Genomic DNA, 22,125 nt, shown 5'->3' on the forward strand with positions numbered 1-22,125 from the left:
CAAGCTTACAGCACGTTGCGATGCGACACTTTGTGAGCTTGTAGATCGGCTGAATTTGACTTTTTGAAAGCTCATACTTTTGAACACTTTTTAAAAGCAAGTACTCAAATACTTGAACTCAAGTACAATTTGTCTGACATTTTACTTTTTCATGTTTTTTTCCCCTACTGTAAGGACACAAGCATTCATGCCAGAACACACTCTTGAGTCTTGACTCATCCACTCCAAAGAGAGACATACAGTACAGACAGACAGACAGACAGACAGATGGGACAGACTGACATTGCAAACAGAAGAAAAACTAAGGTAAGGTCGTTTGAATGACTCTCTGTGGAAGGCTACATTTTTAAATTGAAAAGTCTGACACAATACATTTTTTGTCCCGGCACTGAGCTGCTATCCGCCCATAACCAGCATCACAGCAGATAGTCACGAACTCATTCAGTCTCGCTCCATCAAATTGTTGCGTGTTTTCTCTTTATCTTGGCATCTTAAGTATTTTACAACGTGCATTATTACATTCACCCATTTCACACACCGAAGGCAGAGGAAACCATGCAAGGCACCAACTTACTCATCAGGAGCAGTTAGAGGGTTCGGTGTCTTTTTGCTCAAGGACACTTTGACACTAACCAAGGGGGTGCCGGGGATCGGACCGGGAACATTTCCCAAGCACCCGCTCTACCTCCTGAGCCACTGCCGGCCTCTATTTTCTTCCCCATTTCATCATAGTAACAAATCACTCTCACTCTTATTTAACCAGCTTGTGTTAAAAACTAGCTGGTTAATATGGACAATGCCTCTTACCCCCTTACATGACACTGTGGTCAGGCATGAGAAGCTCCTTTAGCAACAAACTGTTACACCCACGTTGCGAGAAGGAGCGCTGGAGATCTTTTATGCCTGCTGCAATAAGATAAGGTGTGTTATTTCTGAATAATGACCGCTGAGCTCAATAACAGACCACTGTCTAATCAAAGGCTCAGAGCACCTGCTGTGCTGCTTGAATTTTGTGCTGTATCCAACATGACAGCCATGTAAACAAACACACAATGTCATTTACAGCTAAACATTGCTCTCAAGAATGTTTTTGAAAACATTTGAAGCGAGAAATAGACAATGCAGTAACCGAAAATTCTATTTCATCAACACTTCCTTGTTTTCCGAGGCAACCGTGTCCGCCCAGCGCAACACAGCGCAACACTACCGTAAGCAAGGAAATACTTAGTTTAGTTGTTACTTTTGGGTTCATTTATCAATTAATTGAATAGCTGTGTAATAACCGGGAAAATTGACGGGTCGCCGGTCATTATTCAGGGTGATTAGGCACCGACGCGTCCCTGTCGGGATTTATTTCTCAATAATGACCGGCGACCCGTCAATTATCCCTTGCATAACTCCTCCTCTGGTCAGCTTGATCAGGCTGATTAGGATGGGGGATGTTGAATTCAAGCCACTGAACTCTTAGGAGTGTTTGGTCAATATTGTAGGTTGACTATTCTTAGATGCCTATTTTAGATGTTTTTTTTATTATGATGTTTTTTTATTTCATGTCTCTCTTTCTTGTCTGTTTATGAGAGTCGCTGTAACATCTTAATTTCCCCCTCGGGATGAATAAAGTACCTACCTACCTAATACATATCCATTAGCCAAGTACTCTATCTAATGGATATCTGTGTCTGTGCTATCTGCATCTATCTGTATCTATTTGTTATGTTAACATTCCAGCTGTTGCAAGCTGTCAACGTTGTGGTTTTTACACTGCATCACTGGTTCTCAACGTGTGGTCCGGGGACCACCAGAGGTCCAAAGGGACCCTTACAGGTCTGTAACTCTACGGGTCCATTTGGTTCCATTCATACACTCTCAGAGTTAGATAGATACATAACTCTGACATCACAATAAAGACACCCTCAAACAAATATTAATAAAGTATACAGATGTATAAACCCTGTACAATCATCCTGCCTGGTGGAGAACAAGAGACACAGACATACATATATTACATGTGTTACATAAACACTAAGGATTTGACTATGTACATTGAGGTTCCATATATAAAATATAGTATCAAATGGGGGTCTGTGGTCTAATGCATATCACACTGGAGGTCTAAAAATGTTGAGAACCACTGCACTACATTCATTCCCTCAGTGCTTTCACCCCAGGGTGGACATGTAATGTGAAATAGCATGGTGTGCTTTATACCTTGGGGTCGCCCCGGGTTAAAATGCAAATGTCAACATGCTTATTGATGATTCATATATACAATCCATGTGAAATATGACTGTCTCCATAGTGCTGGAGCTAAAGGAGGAATCTACCGTAAAGGAAAATTGACAATATGCCTATGAGCTTAACCACTGTGAGCTTAACCACCTTATATACTTTATTGACCGGGGTCCCCCAGGGCTCTATATGTGGTCTGCTCATTTTTAACAATTTACAATTTAGGCATTTAGCAGATGCTCTTATTCAAAGCGACTTACAGTAAGCAAGGCAAACACACATCAAATGCAGAGAGACAGTGCAATACCTCAATAAACTAGGATCACAGGTAAACCAAGAACCTATAGCATCAGTCTAAATAATATACTATCAAAATAATAATCTATATTGAAACTATAGGATACCAGGTTTCCCTCTACATACCAAACATAACCGATCTACAATCTCGCAATCTGTAAGCTTGTTGATCTGCTATTCTCACCAAATGTTTGCCACAGAATAGGGACGTTAGGGTTCATGTGGTTATGCCCTATATACATTGTACAATGACTAATAACGAAAATAGCCAATCTACAAGCGATGCTGTTTTTTTAGACTAACCAATTTATGACAATTTTCACCTATAATGACAAGCCCAAAATATTATTGCAAAAAAAGCTTTGTGGTTTCTGGATACTGGAGGAGAGAGTTAATCATAATTCACAGATATTCCCTGTGTTATGTGCATGTCTTATTAGGAATAACATGTGCGCTTAGGGCAGCATTTGTAGTGGAAATGTTGCCACTCTACAAGTTCCAGCTGAAGGTTTAATCATTTTTTTTCTTCTCCTGTTTTCACTTCCCTGGCGACCTGTTGGCCGCGTTTTAAAAACCCTCGGCTGTTTGGGCTTCTTGACTGCATATCAATATTTCATGCATCTATTTGCATTTCATACATACATACACACACATGCTGCTTTCTATCAAAGAGTTGTGCAGGAACAGCTGCAGGATAAAAGGAGGGCGGGGGGGCTTGCATAGAGAGCGCTTATAACGGTAGACAGACAGTCAGACAGACAGACAGACAGACAGACAGACAGACACTGCAGGTGATGGCGCCTGTATTATTGGTGGGCTTGAAACCAACCTGTGAGATATGGGCAAAGATTGTAAATCTACAAGCTCACAAGGTGCCGTGATGCAACACGTTGTGAGCTTGTAGATCTACTATTTTTGAATAATAAAATGTGTTTAAAATGTTTTATTTTGGGGGGGGGATACATTTATGTAATGAAAACATTGAATATTTATGTGATTCTGGTTAACAACATGGCACTGACACAGAGGCAGTACAATGACTGCAGTTTATCACAGCTCGCAGGGTTGCCTTTAATTTGACAGACAGACAGACAGACAGACAGACAGACAGAGCCTGTATTATCGAAGGGCTTGAAATGGTATAGCGGTGTGATAAGGGCCCGGCCCGGGTCATTTGGCTGCTGTATTGGGTAGACTGACTCAGCTGAGGACAGGGGGAGATGAAACACTATCTCTCACTCCTTTCTGGTTTCTCTCTCTCTCTCTCTCTCTCTCTCTGATAAATTGTTAAACTCCTCACTTCCCCTCCCTCTATCTCTACCCCCCCCCCCCTCCCTTTCCGCTCTCAACCTCCCACCCCACCCCCAGCGCCTCCCTTCACTTTCTCTGTGCTCTCATGCAACGTTTACACAAACGGAGCCGAGAGAGAGAGAGAGAGGATGAGTGGGTGAGAGAGGGAGCTGGGCCTGTTCCACACGGCGCTCTGCAGACAGAGAGACAAAACAACAGTTGTCATGTGGATTACTGTTGACAGGAGTATTGCTGCTCATTCAGCACACAGACACTGTACAGCAGGGAAACCAACGTGATGCATGACTGGACGGACGGGCGGGGACTATTTGTTTACTTTTCAGTCAGATAACACGACACAGAGTCTAAAAACAGACCAGGCCGCCCGTCCAATGTTTGGAGCAGTGGTTCTCAAACTGTTCTTATTTCAAGGACACCCCCCAGTTTGGTATGCATTATAAGCCACGGACCCCCATAACTCTGAGAGTGTACAGATGTACATTTGTACACTTAGAGTTACGGACCTGTAAGGGTCCATTTGGATCCTAACTATCATTCAGCTGGGGAGCCCATGAAACCCTCTTAAGGACTCCTGGGGGTCCCCGGACCACATTTTCAGAACCACTGCTTTAGAGATCGATAGTAAGTTACTAAGGTGTGCAGTTGGGGAATTAATCATGACATTTTCTGTTTCATGACGTCATGTTGTCTGCTGTCGCAGCCTGAGCTGTGATAGGTCTATTTTTGTGGGGACATAAAAGTACAGACACACAGACAAACCTTGCTGTAGACCGCACACATTATGGTTTGTTAGACAAATAAAGCACAGTACCTGTTAATCAGAGTAAAAGACTAGACAGATGCACAGACAGACAGACACACATTTGTGGGATGTATAGAAAGACAAGCAGTTACCAGCTTTGCCCGGGTTGTTGCGCTGACAACACGTTGCTTTGAGACGTGTGTCCATCAGAATCAGGTTTTGGTATACCCAGCATTGCCAGGGTTATTGCATGGGTGAAATACTCTCTCCTTCCCCTTCCCCCTCTCCCCCACCCTCTCTCTCTCCCTGACTCCTCTCTCTCTTGCTCTCTCTCTCACTGGTCGATTAACAGTCTGAGGTAACCAACATGAGGTAACACACAACAGAAACCATTGCCTAACAACGGCCAATTTGCGCTGACATCGGGCATGTCCAAGTCCACTGGCATATTTGCCCAGACAGACTCACAGACAGACAGACAGACAGACAGACAGACAGACGAGAACTTTATAGGATAGAGATACAACAAACACAAGCCCACACATGGGATTGCACACATTGGACAAAAACACGATGCTCCTACATAGCTGCGAGCAAGCTTCACCAAAAGTCTGCCTTCTCTTTCCTCAAATTGTGCGTCTGCCTCCCATGCCAGGGATCAATACAGAGCTGTGATGAGAGAGAGGGAAGACTGCCAACTCTATTGGCCCCCAAGGAGGGCTTGATGTCTCCCATAGAGCTTCACTGCTTCTATTGACTCTCTCACAAAGTGCAGAATGCCCCATGTGAACCTGGAGATGCAACCGAGGTCCATTACTGGAGGAAATCCTCACTCAACACAGGCTTAACCACTTAAGCCCTACTTTCAAAAATAGCTAAAATAGCCTATCTACAGTACAAGCTCACAACGTGTCACATTGCTGTTTATACATTTATGTTGGAATTCTAGAAAAAGCTTGAAAAGTTTTTAAAGTTTTTCAATAAAGAAGATATTTTTTCTCCCCTAGCTTTCATTGCACTTCATTTATTTTCTGGGGATTTCATCCACATCACTTCCTCCTTCCCACATTGTCAAAGCGCCTTTCATTCACAATTCTAAGCGTGAGCTCTACTAGCCAATCAGATTCTTTAAATTTGCAAAATTTACAAAATATCCCTTCCTCTCAACTGGTCATTCTCTTTTCAGATGGAGTGTTGAGCCACCCACCTCCTACGCCAGCTCCACCTTACAAGGTCTCCACTGACCAGGAGTTGAAGGAGGTCTAATCTGCACCACCAGCGTCTAGACTTCATGCCATCATAGGCTCATCATCCTCTTAGCTATCAAATCGAGTCAAATCGCCAAAACGTCTGAATTATTTCCATAAATAATAACTTCAACTTGATCTTTCTTTAGTGAGAGAGAGAGAGAGAGAGAACAACCAGGTTCTTTATTTAAATAAAAGATGACCTTTTTTTTAAATGTTCTCAAGTATATCATACTCGCAAAGTTTGACGAAAATAGGAGATCTACAAGGTCATAACGCATCACGCATTGTGAGCTTGTAGATCGGTTATTTCCGGTGAAGAGGTTTAGTGTAGAGGGGGGAAAAAGGAGGGGGCCAAAGAGAGAGCTCTGTGTGACCCCAGTCAACTAAGTATATAGGGTTTAGTTGGTTAACCCCGATTTGGCCATGACGACTGACTTTCAGGATTTGCAATGGGCTGAGCAAAATAGGGCAGGTGACCATGGACATCCGACAGATTTGGATCCTAAACCCTCAAACAAACGTACCGTTTGTGTGAGGGCTTAGGATCCAAATCTGTCAGGCCTTGGAGCAGCAGGAGCCATCATGATTATATCAGACATATTTGATTGAATACAACTGGAATCTGGACAATTTTGACAGTGATCCAGTATGTTGTGATGCCCAGTCCTTGCCTGTGGGCAAGTACCTCTATGAATGTTCTGGTTATTCAATATCCTAAAAGGTACAAGGTATGTGTTGTCATGGTGATTTATTACCAACCCCCCTGATAACAAGGACACTTGCCTTGAGAGACACCCTCTCACGGATGACAGCTGGCCTTCCAGGCATGTCGGTGTTGTGAAGGTAAGCCTAGATATTCCTTAAACTTCTTCACTTTTGCAAATTTATATGGGCACATTTGTTGCACTGCATTATTCTTGAATAGAGGGAACAGGTCGAATATGCTGCAATATACATTATGTTCTTAAAGCAGTCAGCACAATTATCAAAAGAAAAGTAGTGAAATGAATTATTATATTCATCATCACAGCAGGGACGGAAGATTAAAATTTGCCTAAATCAGACTGTCACAGTCTGCTCCTCAGTCCATGGACTTTGACTGTGTTTATACGTTTTTGGACACATCTTCTGCTCTTTCTCCCTTTTAGTTTAGGTGTGCAGTCATGTTTCCCTGAATGTTTTCTTGTTAGTTTCTGTAGCTCTGTATTTCAGTATGTTCTGTGTCTTGGTCTTGTAGTTCTGTGTTAGTCTGTTGATCCCCAGGTGTTGTATCTTATTTTGTAGTATGCACTTCCTGTCTGCCTTTACCTGTCCTATCGCATCACCCTGTAATTATTGTTAACCTGAGTCAAGACAAAAGGAAAAAAAAGACATGGGTTTACTTCCCGTATCTGCGTGAAGTAGATACCTTTTTAGGATACCGGAAGCAGGTTAGAGTCTATTATTTCCAATGGAAGAGCGAACGTGAACACAGCTTCCGAACCATTCTTTAACCCCATGGTCACTGAACTAAATATTGGACCCGATCGTCCCAAAAAAAAGATTGGACCTCCTGATTTGTCCAAGGGACAAATCAGGAGAAAATCAACTGACTATCGACCTGACTCTGTCCCAGCAACAAACTCTCGCAGGATGCTAGCACCAGTAAACATCGGACGTTCGCGGGATCAGACAGCGCCACACTTAGGAGAACATTGTAGGATTTGTGTACCATTTTGTGGCTCCAATTGGGATGGCGTATCTTTAATAATTGAATATCTTTGACCCGAGTCCCCAGTGTCCTGTTTGCTTGTTTGCCTGTAGCCTATCCTGGTCTCTGGTTAGTTCCTTGTCTATTTATACCCCTCTGTTCCAGTGTGTGTTTGTCAGTTTGTAATCCCATGCAGAGTGAGTCTGTACTCGAATGTAAGCTATCTGAAAGACAAAGTCTTACTTTCCTATCGTCTCTGTCGGGTGGAAACCTCATTATGTCCAAAACTGTTACTTTTCAGGATTCAAATTCAAAAGTAACAATAGCAGTAGATCTACAAGCTCAAAACTTTCGAGCTTGTGGATTTGCTACTTTTGATGCTTCGGTGTGACGCTGTAGTATGAACAAGTAGGGCATTAATTTACGAAAACACTGCTAAAATATGGAGATAAGAGGTTTCTGCCTGACGGCAACGCTATGTTTGTCCATTCTGGAAGAGTCTTGGTATAGTCTAATAATAAGTTAATCTGTTCTGCCTCCTGTCGCCTGCTTTTGGCTCCTCCTCCAAACTCATTCTGACACTTCCTGAGTAACTTGCACAACACTGGTCCAGACTCCTAGTCCACTGGTTCTCAAAGTCAGGTCCATGCAGGGACCAGCAGGGCGTCCAAATGGACCCTTACGGGTCTGTAACTCAGAGTGTACAAATGGAACCAAATGGACCCGTAAGGGTCTTGACACTCTCTTATACACTCTTAAATTGTATAGTGTATAGACTATCAAAGGGGCGGCCATAGCTGAGTGGTTAGTGAGCCCGCCTAGGGAACCAGCTGGCCCTGGTTGCCCCAGGTTCGATTCCAGGCTATCCCAGCATATGTGCCGATGATATGAAATTTGTCCCTGAGCAAGACTCTTAACCCCAATTGCTCACAGGTTCTCATTGGAAACAAGACCACAAGGACTTTCATGAACGACCTGTTAAAAGGAATTATCCTTATCCTTAGTGTACATTGGGGTCACAGAGCTAACCCATTGCACACTCTCAGAGTTACAGACCCGTAAGGGTCCATCTAGACTGCCGTCGGTCCCCGGAACTGATGTTGAGAACCAGTGGTATATCTTATGAAGTGAAGAATTGAATGAATGTGTTTTGTGAGCATTGACATTGACCTTTGACCATCCACTTGGAATCAGTTCATCCTCAAGTCCAAAAGTGGACATTTGTGACACTTTAAGGCACGCACGTACGGAACGGACAGAAGGACGGATGGAAGGAGGGACGGGTGGACAGACGGACGGACGGACATCCTGAAAACATGTCTCTTGGCATGGCAGTCTTTTGCCTGGTGGCAGACACATAAAAAAAACCTGTAATGATAGCAGATGCCATGCAATTAGCGTAGGGTAATTTTCCAATGTTGATCGTTTTGATACTGTTCATTAAAATATATTGGCCGCATCGGGGACCTTGATCCATCAGCCAGTCCCTCTACTCCCAAACCACACTCCCTTCATCGCCCCGATGTCGGAACTCCCTGAAGTGTCCTGCGTCACACGGCAGACACACTCGTACCTCTAGCAGCTGCTGGCTGTCTCTTAATGAATCCACGAGCCGGGATAAGGTCCCTACTACATCATTCAAAATACTGACGTAATGCCCGGATCACTGGCGTAGCGATCCCGACGGCCTTTGCTGCGTGTCACTCCCCATCTCTCTCCCCATTTCCTGTCAGTCTACTATCCTATCAATAAAGGCATAAAAAGCCCCAAAATAAAGTAAAGACCTCCTGCTCCTGCACACCTCCAAGTGTGCAGGAGCGACTATCAAAGTTCTGAGACCACCCATAAGCGACTCTGAGTACTTAGAAAAGCATGATATAAAGTGTATGTATTACTATTGTTATTATAAGAAGTTCCTATAATAATAAGACGAGGAATCATGCAGCTCCCTTTTGTCAACTTGGACTTGAATGAACAGATTAGAAGTAGGTGGTCAAAGGTCAAGGTCACTGCATGAGACCTCATCTCTTTTTTAACGTTATAATTCGGACTCAAGGATGAACCGATAAGAAGTATGCCGTCACAGGTCAAAGGTCAAGGTCACTATGATGAGCTCTCAAAACACATTGATTAAGACCTACAGGACCTACCTGTACAAAGGGATACACGTTTACTGTGTTAACTTTTTTTGTATCTTACACATGTATACCTTTTCTCTTATGTGTGCCTCTTCTCTCTGTGTCTGCAGAGCAATGCGCCAAGTCAAATCCGTCGTCTGCAAACACGATTGGCCAACGCTGTTGGGTGGAAACCTTGTATGTCCAAAACTGTGACTTTTCAAGAAATGGAAAAAAGAACCTGTGTCCCAATGGATCCCAAATCGTTTTTTTGTTTTGGTAATAGCGAAGCAATTTTTGCAACATTAATGCGTCACACTTGTACGACAGAGTAGGACATACATTTAGTGGGGGGCATATAAATTTTGAAATATTTCCGCCCGACAGTGGTGAGATTCCCGTTCTGTGAATCTGCCAATATTAGAGTTGAGTTAGTTTTACTTTGTCTGAAAAGAACAGCGGGGACTGAAGGATAATTAATTCAAAAAATCTGTACCACCCCGTCACAGTGGAGGGAGCTGATTACTCCGCTGTGGGTGTGAGCTCATATTTGGGAATACGTGTGTGCTGTCATTGCTGTCGGGCAAAAAACCTTGTATCTCCATTTTATTTATTTTTCGTAAATTAATACCCTACTCAAACTTTTTTACACTACGATGCCATTTTATGAGGGAAGTTTTTGGCGACCCCACACTTTATTTATAAAGCAATTTCAAAGTGGAAATAAAGAATCTTAAAATAGAATGATACATTGTTGGCCTTATTTTTTTTTTAAAGCAGTGATTCCTGCTGATTTGTAGCCCTATCTTTTATCTCATCAATGAAATGAATGAATGAATATTGTAGCGCCACTGAAAAAGACTTGGTCACGACCCCGCTCCTCACATGAATAGTTTTCTTGGCGCAGTTTGTTACTGGCTGGTCTGGTCTGCTGAGCTGGAGAATGGGGTTTGATTCCAGCTCGGAGCACTAAAACGCTACAATATCAATAAAAGCAACAAAAGTGTTTCTGTACACACACACAGTAAACTGAACCATAATAGCCACCAGAGTTAATAAATCCAGCTCTCTAATTAATCTTTGAGGCCAAAGAGGTTTGTTTGGCCTCACAGACAAACACATGGTCCTGACTGACCGTGTGTTTTTCTCCATCGTGGCCGGGCTGCTGTAGTCTGCTGGTCGAGTTGTCTGTAAACAGCAGCACCTCCCCGCACGGCAATGTCACGTCTTGATTGTTGACAAAAATGCAGATTCAGGAGCTTATTTTCTTTGCTGTCGCATACAACAGATACAATTTACACAGGGACCGGTCCGCTCCAGCACCAATTTACCGGTGTTAATGTAACTCAAAGTGGGTATGACTGGAACCAAATGGACCTGTAAGCGTCCATTTGTTTCCATGCATTTTACCCTCTCGGAGTAACAAAAACATCCTAAACAGCTCTTTTAAGAGCCACCCGAACATAACTCCTGCTAAATAACTAGGTTGTATGTATATAGTTCTTGTATATAGTTCTTGTATATAGTTCTTGTATGCCGCTGCAAGGGCTTGTGCTGTGTGTGTGTGTGTGTGCTGTTGGAATTGGATAAAAGGAGTCACTTTGGTTGCCAACGCGCGACGCCAGCGGCACCTTCCCGTGATCCCACTTTGTGTTGCGACCCATAGTATGAGAACCGCTGCCTCCAGCTGTCCAGGCCTTTTTCAAGTCTTTTGATACCTTCCAACAAGCTTAGGACTTGTTTGGGACTCAAAACTAAAAGATTTAGGACTTGGACTTGGCTTGGGACTTGCCTGTCTTGACTTGGGACTTTGACTCTGGACTCGAATGCAAAGACTTGAGATTTGTACTTTGTACTACTTGCAAAACAGTGACTTTGATTTCGGTACCCCTCGTAATACAGTGTCACACAAAAGTAACAAAAATAGCCGATCTACAAGCTGACAACGCTTCACCAATGTGTTGTTTTGAATAAACAAGGTTTCCACACAACAGTGTGTGTGTGTGTGTGTGTGTGTGTGTGTGTGTGTGTGTGTGTGTGTGTGTGTGTGTGTGTGTGTGCGTGTGTGTGTGTGTGTGTGTGTGCGTGTGCGTGTGTGAGTGCGTGCGTGCGTGCGTGCGTGCGTGCGTGCGTGGCGGCTATGGTTGGAGGTCTGTGAGAGTGATCTGCGCAGCCAACTTCATTATGCCACAATGTTTACTGACAGACAGCCTTCATTATCCCAGGCTGCCACGGGCACAGATCACGGATCACATGGTGTGTGTGTGTGTGTGTGTGTGTGTGCATGGTGTGTGTATGTGTATGTGTGTGTGTGTGTGTGTGTGTGTGTGTGTGTGTGTGTGTGTGTGTGTGTGTCTATGTCTATGTCTGTGTGTGTGTGTGTGTGTGTGTGTGTGTGTGTGTGTGTGTGTGTGTGTGTGTGTGTGTGTGTGTGTGTGTGTGTGTGTGTGTGTGTGTGGGTGTGTGTAAAGAGAGCAAGGCTGATGGCAGAGAGCTGTCAGAGTTTTGGTCGCAAACAATTAAAAGAACCACTGCACATAATTGCTGTATACACCGCATGAATCTGAATGGGAAAACCCACAACAAATGACTCACTCACTCGCACACGCGTACAAACACACACTCCTGTATTACTATACTTGTGATAACATCAACACTTTAGGATGCTGATTTTATGAATGCAATGTTTACATTTAGCAATTTGTATTGCCCTAAAGTGGAAAATAGCCGATGGACAATATTGCCGATAGGCTATATTCGGTGCGCAACACTGGCATACAACTACATACTACAACACGCATGCACACACACACACAGTCGGAGAGGCATTACCTTTGACTGCGTCAGCATTAGTTGACAGGTAATAAAAGCTAGTGCGAAAGGGTAATGTCCAAATGAGCATCCGGTGTACAGTAAGTTATGTGTGTTGCTACCAGTGGTCGGCCTCTATTGATTGCTGTCTGGGTGTAAACACACACACATCTACCTGTGTGTAAATGGGAGACACTGCTCAGTGCACTCACCATCAATCTGACCTGCAGACAGGGCAGTGTGTAAGCATTCCTCTAGGTCTCCCGGGGCTCATTTACAAAGAAAACATGTTGACTATTCCGTTTGGGCCGACGGTTCAATCTCAACCGTTTCTGGATCAGGGCCCGCTTAGAAATCTCAAAAGCGTTCGCGGCCCACCCATCTGATCACTTAACACGGCAGCCTTTCGGCAGTGGCCTTTCGTTAAGTGGTCACGTGCATTTTCAGAGCATGTTTATGATCAATCAATCGATTGTGATCCGGCTTGGATGAGTGGAACTAACGTAGTATATTTTAAGTTTCTATTAATCGGTGTCACCATTAAAACTTATTTGTCAAGGTTTTAAAGGAAAAAATACCATGACATTGTTTTGTCACAATTTGTTTTGCTATATCATATCTTTGTTTAAATCATAGTGTTTTGCCAGTTATTTGGGGGCCCACTTGCAATATCATGGAAAATATCATGACGGCCCACCAGTGGGCCAGGTTGGGAATCGCTGCTTATGGGGAACATGCCAACAGCCCTGCCCTTCAATATGTATAGTATACTTGTGTACTTGTATAGTACACGTGTGAACTGTTACAGTATACAAGGAAAGGAAAGGATTGTAACCAGGGGAGGGGAAATTACCAAGCACATGGCTTGCTCAGATGGCTTTTTGATGAGCACTCAGTTGGGAGCTGTTATGGGGGTAAGTGCCTTGCTCAGGGACACTTCAACACATCATTTAGAATAGATGGGCCAGCCGAGGGTCGAACCGGTGCCCTTCTGATTAACAGACGACCTCTGTGTGGCACGCACGCACGCACGCACGCATGCACGCACGCACGCGCGCACGCACAGAGCTGGTAGAAGTTAAGTGTCTTGCTCTTCAATACCAAACTATGTATAGTATACATGTATCCATATTCCATTATGGTATATATTTTATGACTGGCATTTGTACCGTTATTTATAATTTCAACCCTAACCCAAAAATAGACGATCACCGGCATTCAAAGTATAAACCAGGCATGAACAAAATATAAATCAGGCAACCATTTCCCTTATGAGGAGGACCAGGGAGATGGTGTTCACAATGTATACTTGTTGAGTTCTACTATAGTAGTGAGGGCCAATGAGGACATTTTGCCCTCACATGCATAGTATCACACTCACACACACACACATACACACACAGAGTAGCGTGCAGTCCGTATATATATAGACTCACCCTGTCCTCCTCCTCGCGCAGGTCGGGCATGGTGCTGATGCACAGGCTGATGACGGTGACGGCCACCATGATGACGGACATGCAGGCGAAGATCTTCCCCGGCAGGCCCGACTGCGGGTTCTCCACCATGTCCTGCAGCCACGTCATCACCTTGCGGTAGCGCGTCTCCACCACCGGGGTGGCGCGCTGCATGGCGAGCCGCTGCCGCCGCTCCTCCTCGAAGCGCTCGTGCTCGTTCAGCTGCTCAATGCGCGTCCACATCTTGCGCTTGCAGCAGCGCTCCATGTAGGCCATCTCCACGCCCCAGTAGGTCAGCTCGTCGTGCAGCGACAGCACGCACATCTCCCGCAGCAGGCGGAGCTTGCCGGCCGCCAGGAAGTTGAGGATGATGCGGAAGGCGGAGGGCGAGCGGTCGAAGAAGAACTCGCGGCGCGCCTCGTCGTAGTCGTCGCACACGCTGGCGATGTCCTCGGGCGAGCTGCAGCCGCGCAGGCGTCCCAGCCGGGTGAGCGGGAACTGCTCCAGCGTGCTCCAGGGCAGCGTGTAGTGGTAGCCGCCCACGTTGATCACGGCCAGCAGGCCGTGGTCGACCGACACCAGGTCCTCTGGCCGGCGGATGAACTGGGCGCGCTTGTAGTACACGCCCTGCAGAGTGACCACGCCACATGAGGAGGGACAGTCAAGGAGACCATGGTTATTATAGTTGGTCTATTATAGTAGACCAGGGTTATTATAGTTACTGACCTTGTTCAATCTTGCCACTGACTACTCCATTACACAAAGAAAAAATAAAGAAATAAACTAAAACTGGCCTGGGCCGCAGCCTGCGTGGCGGTCCAGGCACTTTAGGCTGCAATGCCTGCCTGACAGCATGTTGCGGGTTCGAGTCCCGATCCCAATGACCTTTTCTGCATGTCATTCCCCATCTCTCTCCCCATTTCCTGTCAGTCTACTGTCCTATAAATAAAGGCATAAAAGCCCAAAAACTCAATATTTTTTAAAAATGTAATAAATATAAAAACGAATGAAAATGTAAAACTATAATAACCTTGAAGGAGACGTTCGATGGAAAAAATGATAAGGCAGTCCTACCAAATTAGTTTCTCAAATCTGATCTTTAGAACTGACTGTCAACACTGTTATTTGAAAGTGATCAGATGGGATTTGTATATATATTGACACTGTGAGGACCTCCGCAAATTATTCCAGTGGTAACAACATAACGACTTAGGCATTTAACTTATACTCTGTCTTACAACAGTGTTGCTCACCAAAAGTAGACTGAGACACATATTTAGATATGAGTGTCATGATCTGTGTCTTGGTCTGCTCCCCTGCACCTTCTGGACATATTTCCAACCCCTGGATAATTATGGCTTCCTCTCAGTTTTGTCTATATTCTTGGACTAATGTCTTTGGACATTAATTGCATCCTCTGTTCATGTTCCTTGTTTGGTTTGTCTTTAGTCTTGTTTATCTGGTTGTTTATGTTATGCCTAGTTTCTATATAGTTATATATCATAACTTATTATAGTTCTACTACGGTATGTTAAGTTTGTGTTTTGGACTAGTTTCCCCAGGTGTTGTGAATCTTATTTTGTCCACCTGTGTCTTGTTAGCGAGTATTGTTTTCGTAGGATGTGAGACGTGAGACACGGCTTGTGATTGGCTGAAACGGGGGTAGGGAGCGCTCGGTTGTGTTCACTTAGACCGCACGCGAGGTGGTGTAGACATGTCGGAGGTACTGGGGGGGGGGGGGGGGGTTTACGACATAGCTCCGACGGCGCTGAGTTGTCGGAGTTAGCAGACTTCGCAACGTTCGACACAGCGACTCGATCGCCTAAGCTCGCTCGGCGGTGTCTCTCGTGGCTCAAGTGTGCTTCAGGCGGCGCGCCTCCATCGTCTCCGCCAAAAACAAGCGCTCCTTTGCATCTTGCCTCATACGGAAACAATAATAGCGTCCTTATAGTCCCTAGCTTGTCTATCCCAGTGATGAATGTCCGTTGAGTTCACCTGTCTATTTATACACCCTTGTGTTTTCTTTACCTTGTCAGTTTTTATGTCACAGTGTTAAGTTGTTAGCGCCTAGCGATTCCTTATCCCTATAGGGTTAATACGTTTCAAGTGTTATATCTTTGCTCTTGGTTCATGATTAATTTCTAGTCTCCTCTTGTATCCCCCTTGTATTCGACCTGCTCGTCTCTGCCTCTGACCTGCACTTTAGTCCTAAACCTCCTGCTTCAAACCGTGACAATGAGATCGTGATTGCATTTCAACCACCTAGGAATGTGGTTCAAATCTAATTCACAAAAATCTGCTGATTGCTGTTCAGACTTGATCTGAATCCAATCTCGCCAAAACTCGGGTTTGGGCTGCCTGCCAGTCTGAATAAATGCCTTGCCTTGACTTCAAAACCCAATCAATAAAAGCATAAATATTTGTGTGAGGAACATAACTTGACAGTTACAACTGGAAATAGATTGAATAATGTGATGAATATAGTGATAAAAAATATATTCAAAATGAAAACTTGCACCTTCAGCTTTGGGACAAACAGTTCAGAACATCCATTTTGTGTGTGCATGCACGTGTGTGTGCGTGTGCGTGTGCGTGAGTGAGTGAGTGAGTGAGTGAGTGAGTGAGTGAGTGAGTGAGTGAGTGAGTGAGTGAGTGAGTGAGTGAGTGTGTGTGTGTGTGTGTGTGTGTGTGTGTGCGTGTGAGTGCGTGCGTGTGCATGTGCATGTGCATGTGCATGTGCATGTGCATGTGTACATGCATATTTTGACCCCGCTCATACCTTGATGGTCTCCGTCTCAGGGAACTCTTGGAAGATGCGGTCCAAACTGCTGTCATCGGACAAGTCAGACAAGTTGCTGCTGAAGTCCTGGTTGGCGTTGCTGATGATAGGCATGGCGGCATCGGGATGGCACGCCGGTCCGTGCCGGGCAGCTGACAACCAGGATATGCAAACCAGCTAAACTAAAAAGCGGCCTAGGTCATACCCTAGTCATACCACTATGACTAAATCTACTGAGTCTCAACGATCGGTGCACGGCGATCCTTGTCCTCTTTGTGTGATGTTCAAAGTCTTCTTGACCTTGGACGGGGTACAGCCGCCCTGCCAGGGCCCTGGCATACAGCAGAAACTGAGAAATCCGCCAGTGGGCGTCCGGGTAAATTTGTGGTCCTAACACAGTGTCGTTTCTTTCACAACCTGGCTGGATTATTAGTGGAGGACCCTTATATCAACGTCCAACGAGAGAATAAACAAAGCTTCCAATCGGCATCAACAAAACAGGGGGAAATTGACGGTTTCCGAGGAGAGCTGCAGTGCGGTGGGAAACGAGGATAAGGGGCAGTCAGGGGTTCCTCGGCAGAGCTAGGATCGGTCCGGGCGTTCCGGGACTTAATAGCACATCGGTTTTGGTGATCTAGATGTGAAGCGTGAGTCTGGTGTGGAGCAGGGACACCTGAGGGGGAGCTCTGAGTCGGGACAGAGGAGCACCAGGCCAGAGACACAGTGTATAGCGCCGGGGTATCCAGGGGCTGAAGTTGATCCCTTCTGTAATCACTACAGGATTATTGGGGCGTGGTGCGACTGGAAATGTGGCGTCCTGCAGGCAATAAAAGAGACAGACAGCAAGGGATGGTGGGGAATACATAAATAATGTCAGAGCTGAGAGTATTATTGTTAATATATTGTTGCTGTGTTGTATTGCTACGTTAGCACAGATCAGTGGAACATGTCCCACCAGCATTTTGCTGCTTGTACCAGTATGAGTATGAGACAAATACAACCCTTCTTGATGTTGGACAGAGATAGAGAGAAAAAAAGAAAGAAAGAAAGAAAGAAAGAAAGAAAGAAAGAAAGAAAGAAAGAAAGAAAGAAACACACACCTCAATGACTACAATGTGACTGCAGTGTGATAGGCTCCGCCCTCACTTTCACTTCCTTTAGTGTCCAGCAGCACAGACAGACAGACAGACAGACACACACGTGAGTGTCGCTTCACAACTTCAATGGAGAGAGAGAGAAAGAGAGAGAGAGAGAGAGAGAGAGAGAGAGAGAGAGAGAGAGAGAGAGAGAGAGAGAGAGAGAATTGACATTCCAGTCCACATGCTTGATGGGGCCATTATGTGAATGGAGTGTTTAATATGGATGACCATGCCGCAGTGTCAATAGAATGATATCTGCAATGACCACTGTGTGGCGATACACACTATATGAGAAGTACGCTTGGTAATGGCTTGGCAGTGAGCACTAACAGAGAGCGCATTTAACAGTCAAAGGCATAGTACGTAACTTTGCCCTGTGTTTACATAACAAAACAACATTCCCTCTAGACCAGCAGTCATCAGCCACTGGAGTAGTGTGGTGCCCTCTCACTGTATTTTGGTGTTTTCACTGTTTGTTTTGGTTGCCGAAAAACGTCCCTGTCTTCCAGAACTACAGTGAACACACCGAAATACAAAGGGCAATGTGTTTCTGCTGGTAAACACCACCACACTGCTCCAGTGGCTGATGACTGCTTGAACCCTGTTCAAGTGGTCGGTAAACATTCGCCAAACAAATTGTCGATCTACAAGATGTTGTAGATCGGCTATTTTTGGTGAAGAGATTTGGTACTGTATATAGGCAGAAAAAAAGGGGTCAGAGTAACTCAAGTCCGTTTCACAAAGACTAGAGGATTTAAGTGGTTAAACCCAGCTAATAGGCATAATGTAGTTGACCGGAGTCTCACAGGGCTCTATACTAGGCCCCTTCCTGTTTTCACTCGTAAATGAACACCCTACTTGATCATACTACAGCGTCACACAAACGTATCAAAAGTAGCAGATCCACAAGCTCGTCAATCTGTTACTTTTGCTGTTTTTGAATTTGAATCCTACAAAAGTAACACTTTTGGAGGTTTCCACCCGACAGAGACGATATCTTTGCTGGAAATAGACGATCTATTCTACAAGCTTGTAGATCTTCTATTTTCCCTGAATGTTTGCCCCCAGAATAGCGACGCTAGGCCCACAAACATTAAGCTACTTGCACTTGTTCAGTAAGTGACTAAATAAAATCCTTATTAAGGTTCAAGTATTCTATGTCTAAGGTTCTATGTCCTTAATTGATAAAAGCAACATTGCTTGGATAATAACATTTGTGTTGTTCTACTGAGCGTTATGAGACTACAGTTAACTTCATGTCAAATAAATGTCAGTGAATTGTGGATGACAGATGCAGCTGTCAGTCAATACTACATCTGTGCCCTGCCCTTGCTGCAATGTCTCTATATTGGACTCTTGTGATTACAGTAGATAGCTAGCCTATGTAATACCGGTGCACGCACACGCACACGCACGCACGCACACGCACACACACACACACACACACACACACACACACACACACACACACACACACACACACACACACACAGTGACTTGCAGGGGTGACTATCAAACCTGTTTCAAGTTAGTGAGTGTGCGTGCTGCCGTGTATAGGTTTACGCCACAGCTCACAAGATGAGAATGTTCATTATAGGAACTACACACCACTCTGTTGTTGTCACAGCTGTGCGGCTGTGGTTGTTCTTGCCACACTGTATTGCTTCAAATGCAACACACAAAAAAAACATTAATTTATATCCTGGGATGGAACGGGTACGGGCGAACCAATAAATCACTTCTGTCAAGAAGCTGTTTCATTTCCATCTCGCAGAGGGATGAGAGAGAGAGTGAGACAGAGAGAGAGAGAGAGAGAGAGAGAGAGAGAGAGAGAGAGAGAGAGAGCATGCTGAACTATTTATTAATTGATTGGCCACTGTATTCCCACTGGATAATGGCAGGCTTGTGTTGCCTAGTGGAAAGTTAATTGAGGGAAGTGTTAAGGCTAATTTATGGTCCTTCGCACTACAGAGTTGTGCGCCGGGGAAAAAACGCAGCGATCTACAAGCGCAGTATAAATTAGGCTTTTTAAGCCACAGTCCAGAACTTATTTTAATGGGGGGTTGGGGGGGGGGGGGGGTCGCGCAGGGAAGTTTGGTCTCACGCAGGGTATCCTGGTTCGAATGCCTGGTAGGACATCAAACTTACGGATTGCAGCTTTAAACTCAGCCTACACCAGTGGTTCTCAAAGTGGGGTCCCGGGGCCCTCTGGGATCCTTGAGGGGGTATCCAGGGGTATCGCCAGCAAAATGTGTTAAACCCCTTTAACCCTATTGGCTATTTGAAATATTAAATAGCCGATCTAAGCTCACAATGTGTGAGCTTGAAGATCTGCTGTTTACCCCAAGAAACTTGAAGCATTTTGAATATTTTGTCAACATTTTAACTAGCCTACACAATTTTACAGGAGTCTCTGGCATGAAATATTTTCAGATGGGGGTCCTCGGTAGCCTATATTAATTAGGGGTCCTTGACATGAAAAGGTTTGAGAACACTGGCCTATAGGCGACACGACGGTGGGACTTGCCACTCTCTCTCCCTCCTCACTTTTCCACAGTGACAGACTCATATAAACAAGTATGTCTGTCAACTTCCACTCCATGCTTGTACATGCATGCATGCACACGCACACGCACACAGTCTCTCTCTCTCTCTCTCTCTCTCTCTCTCTCTTCTCTCTCTCTCTCTCTCTCTCTCTCTCTCTCCTCTCTCTCTCTCTCTCTCTCTCTCTCTCCTCTCTCTTCTCTCTCTCTCTCTCTCTCTCTCTCTCTCTCATCTCTCTCTCTCTCGCTCTCATCTCTCACACACACACACACACACACACACACACACACACACGACACGCACACACACACACACACACACACACACACACACACACACACACACACACACACACACACACACACACACACACACACACACACACACACACACACACGCACACACACACACACACACACACAGTCTCTCTCTCTCTCTCACACGCACACACACACGCACACACACACACACACACACACACACACACACACACACACACACACACACACACACACACACACACACACACACACACACACACACACACACACACAGTCTCTCTCCCTCTCTCACACACACACACACACACACACACACACACACACTTGCACAGTCTATATCTTCTAGGGCTATAATAGCAGCCACATGAAAGATGTGAGTGCCATATCGAAACGTATTAAGATCTATTTAATAGGTTATAAGGGATTATTTATTAAATACGGCTATTATGAACCAATCAATCCATAGCCGTTTCAAATCATCTTATAAAATTGAGGACATTTAAAGCCTATAGGCTATAGCTTCAAAGTCAAATTGAGCCTAAAGGGCATGTCAATCATCCCTTTAATTAAGGACATAAAGGCAAGATTACTGCCTATAATTAAGTCTTTGCCTTGTTTATTTTCTAATGTAAACCATATCGAAATTTATTCTGCTGGTTGCAAGCACGATGAAATAACGACACAGTTACTGTATAGCATAATAATCAATATCGCACACGATCACTGACTTAATTACAACTTTGCATAGCTACAACTAAGAGTCAAAGACAACAGACAAACTTGTCCGTACGCCTAAAAAGCCTACAGCCAACGGATACAGCAGGTACATCATTGTTGTGGGCAGCACTGGGCACCTTAACGTTAAATTGGCTACAGTATACAGTAGCCATACCTACCGTGCAGTGAAGACCCCCGCACCTGTCCAAAGCCCAGCAAACCCCCCCATCCTCATCATGTGTGCTGCTGTCCCCTCCGGTCAATACAACATCCTCAGAGTCAGACACCAAACGACAAAAATATCATAAAGCCAAGAATCCTCCGGATCAAAAAACCAGCTGAAAAAGAAAGATGATCACCGCTCCAAGCTTGTCCTGTACTGTAGCCCACTGTACTGTCCAGACCAGGTCCGTGCTAAAAGTGTCCCGTTACAGTCCGCTCCGTTCTAGCGCCGCTTGCCTGCAGCAGCAGCAGCAGCATCAGCTCTGATCTCACGCACCTTTTCACCGCATCAAACAACGGGACAGCGATCGGCTTGTTAAAGTTCAAGTTTTGCGGGAGAAGGATGCGCCATCAAAGCGCACCTGCGTGTTTGTCCCACTTGCACTTGGCGTTGAGTTTCAACGGGCATGGAGAGAATAAATGCTCCTGATCGGTGAAGATGCTGTATGTGTGTCCCTGATCTTCTTCTCTCCGGGTGGGATAGAGATGATGAGTGAAGCTGTGTGAGGGGACAGCAGCTCCACTCACTCACCGCACCGTGT

At 44.9% G+C, this 22,125-nt stretch overlaps 1 protein-coding gene across 1 annotated transcript in view; it reads right to left on the minus strand.

The window, feature by feature from the left end:
- The window catches only part of kcng4a (potassium voltage-gated channel, subfamily G, member 4a), a gene marked incomplete at its 3' end in the record, with an annotated part of 46,789 nt that extends 25,062 nt beyond the window's left edge, over positions 1-21,727 (minus strand). The window contains 3 exon segments of the mRNA XM_080437794.1: positions 13,884-14,528; positions 16,681-17,497; positions 21,541-21,727. Coding sequence (XP_080293920.1) covers positions 13,884-14,528; positions 16,681-16,794 — 759 coding nt within the window. The 5' untranslated portion in view covers positions 16,795-17,497; positions 21,541-21,727.
- Between the last annotated feature and the right edge of the window lie 398 nt (positions 21,728-22,125).

Source organism: Gymnoscopelus braueri, assembly GCF_963280865.1.
Source record: "Gymnoscopelus braueri genome assembly, chromosome: 9".
Classification (NCBI taxonomy): domain Eukaryota; kingdom Metazoa; phylum Chordata; class Actinopteri; order Myctophiformes; family Myctophidae; genus Gymnoscopelus; species Gymnoscopelus braueri.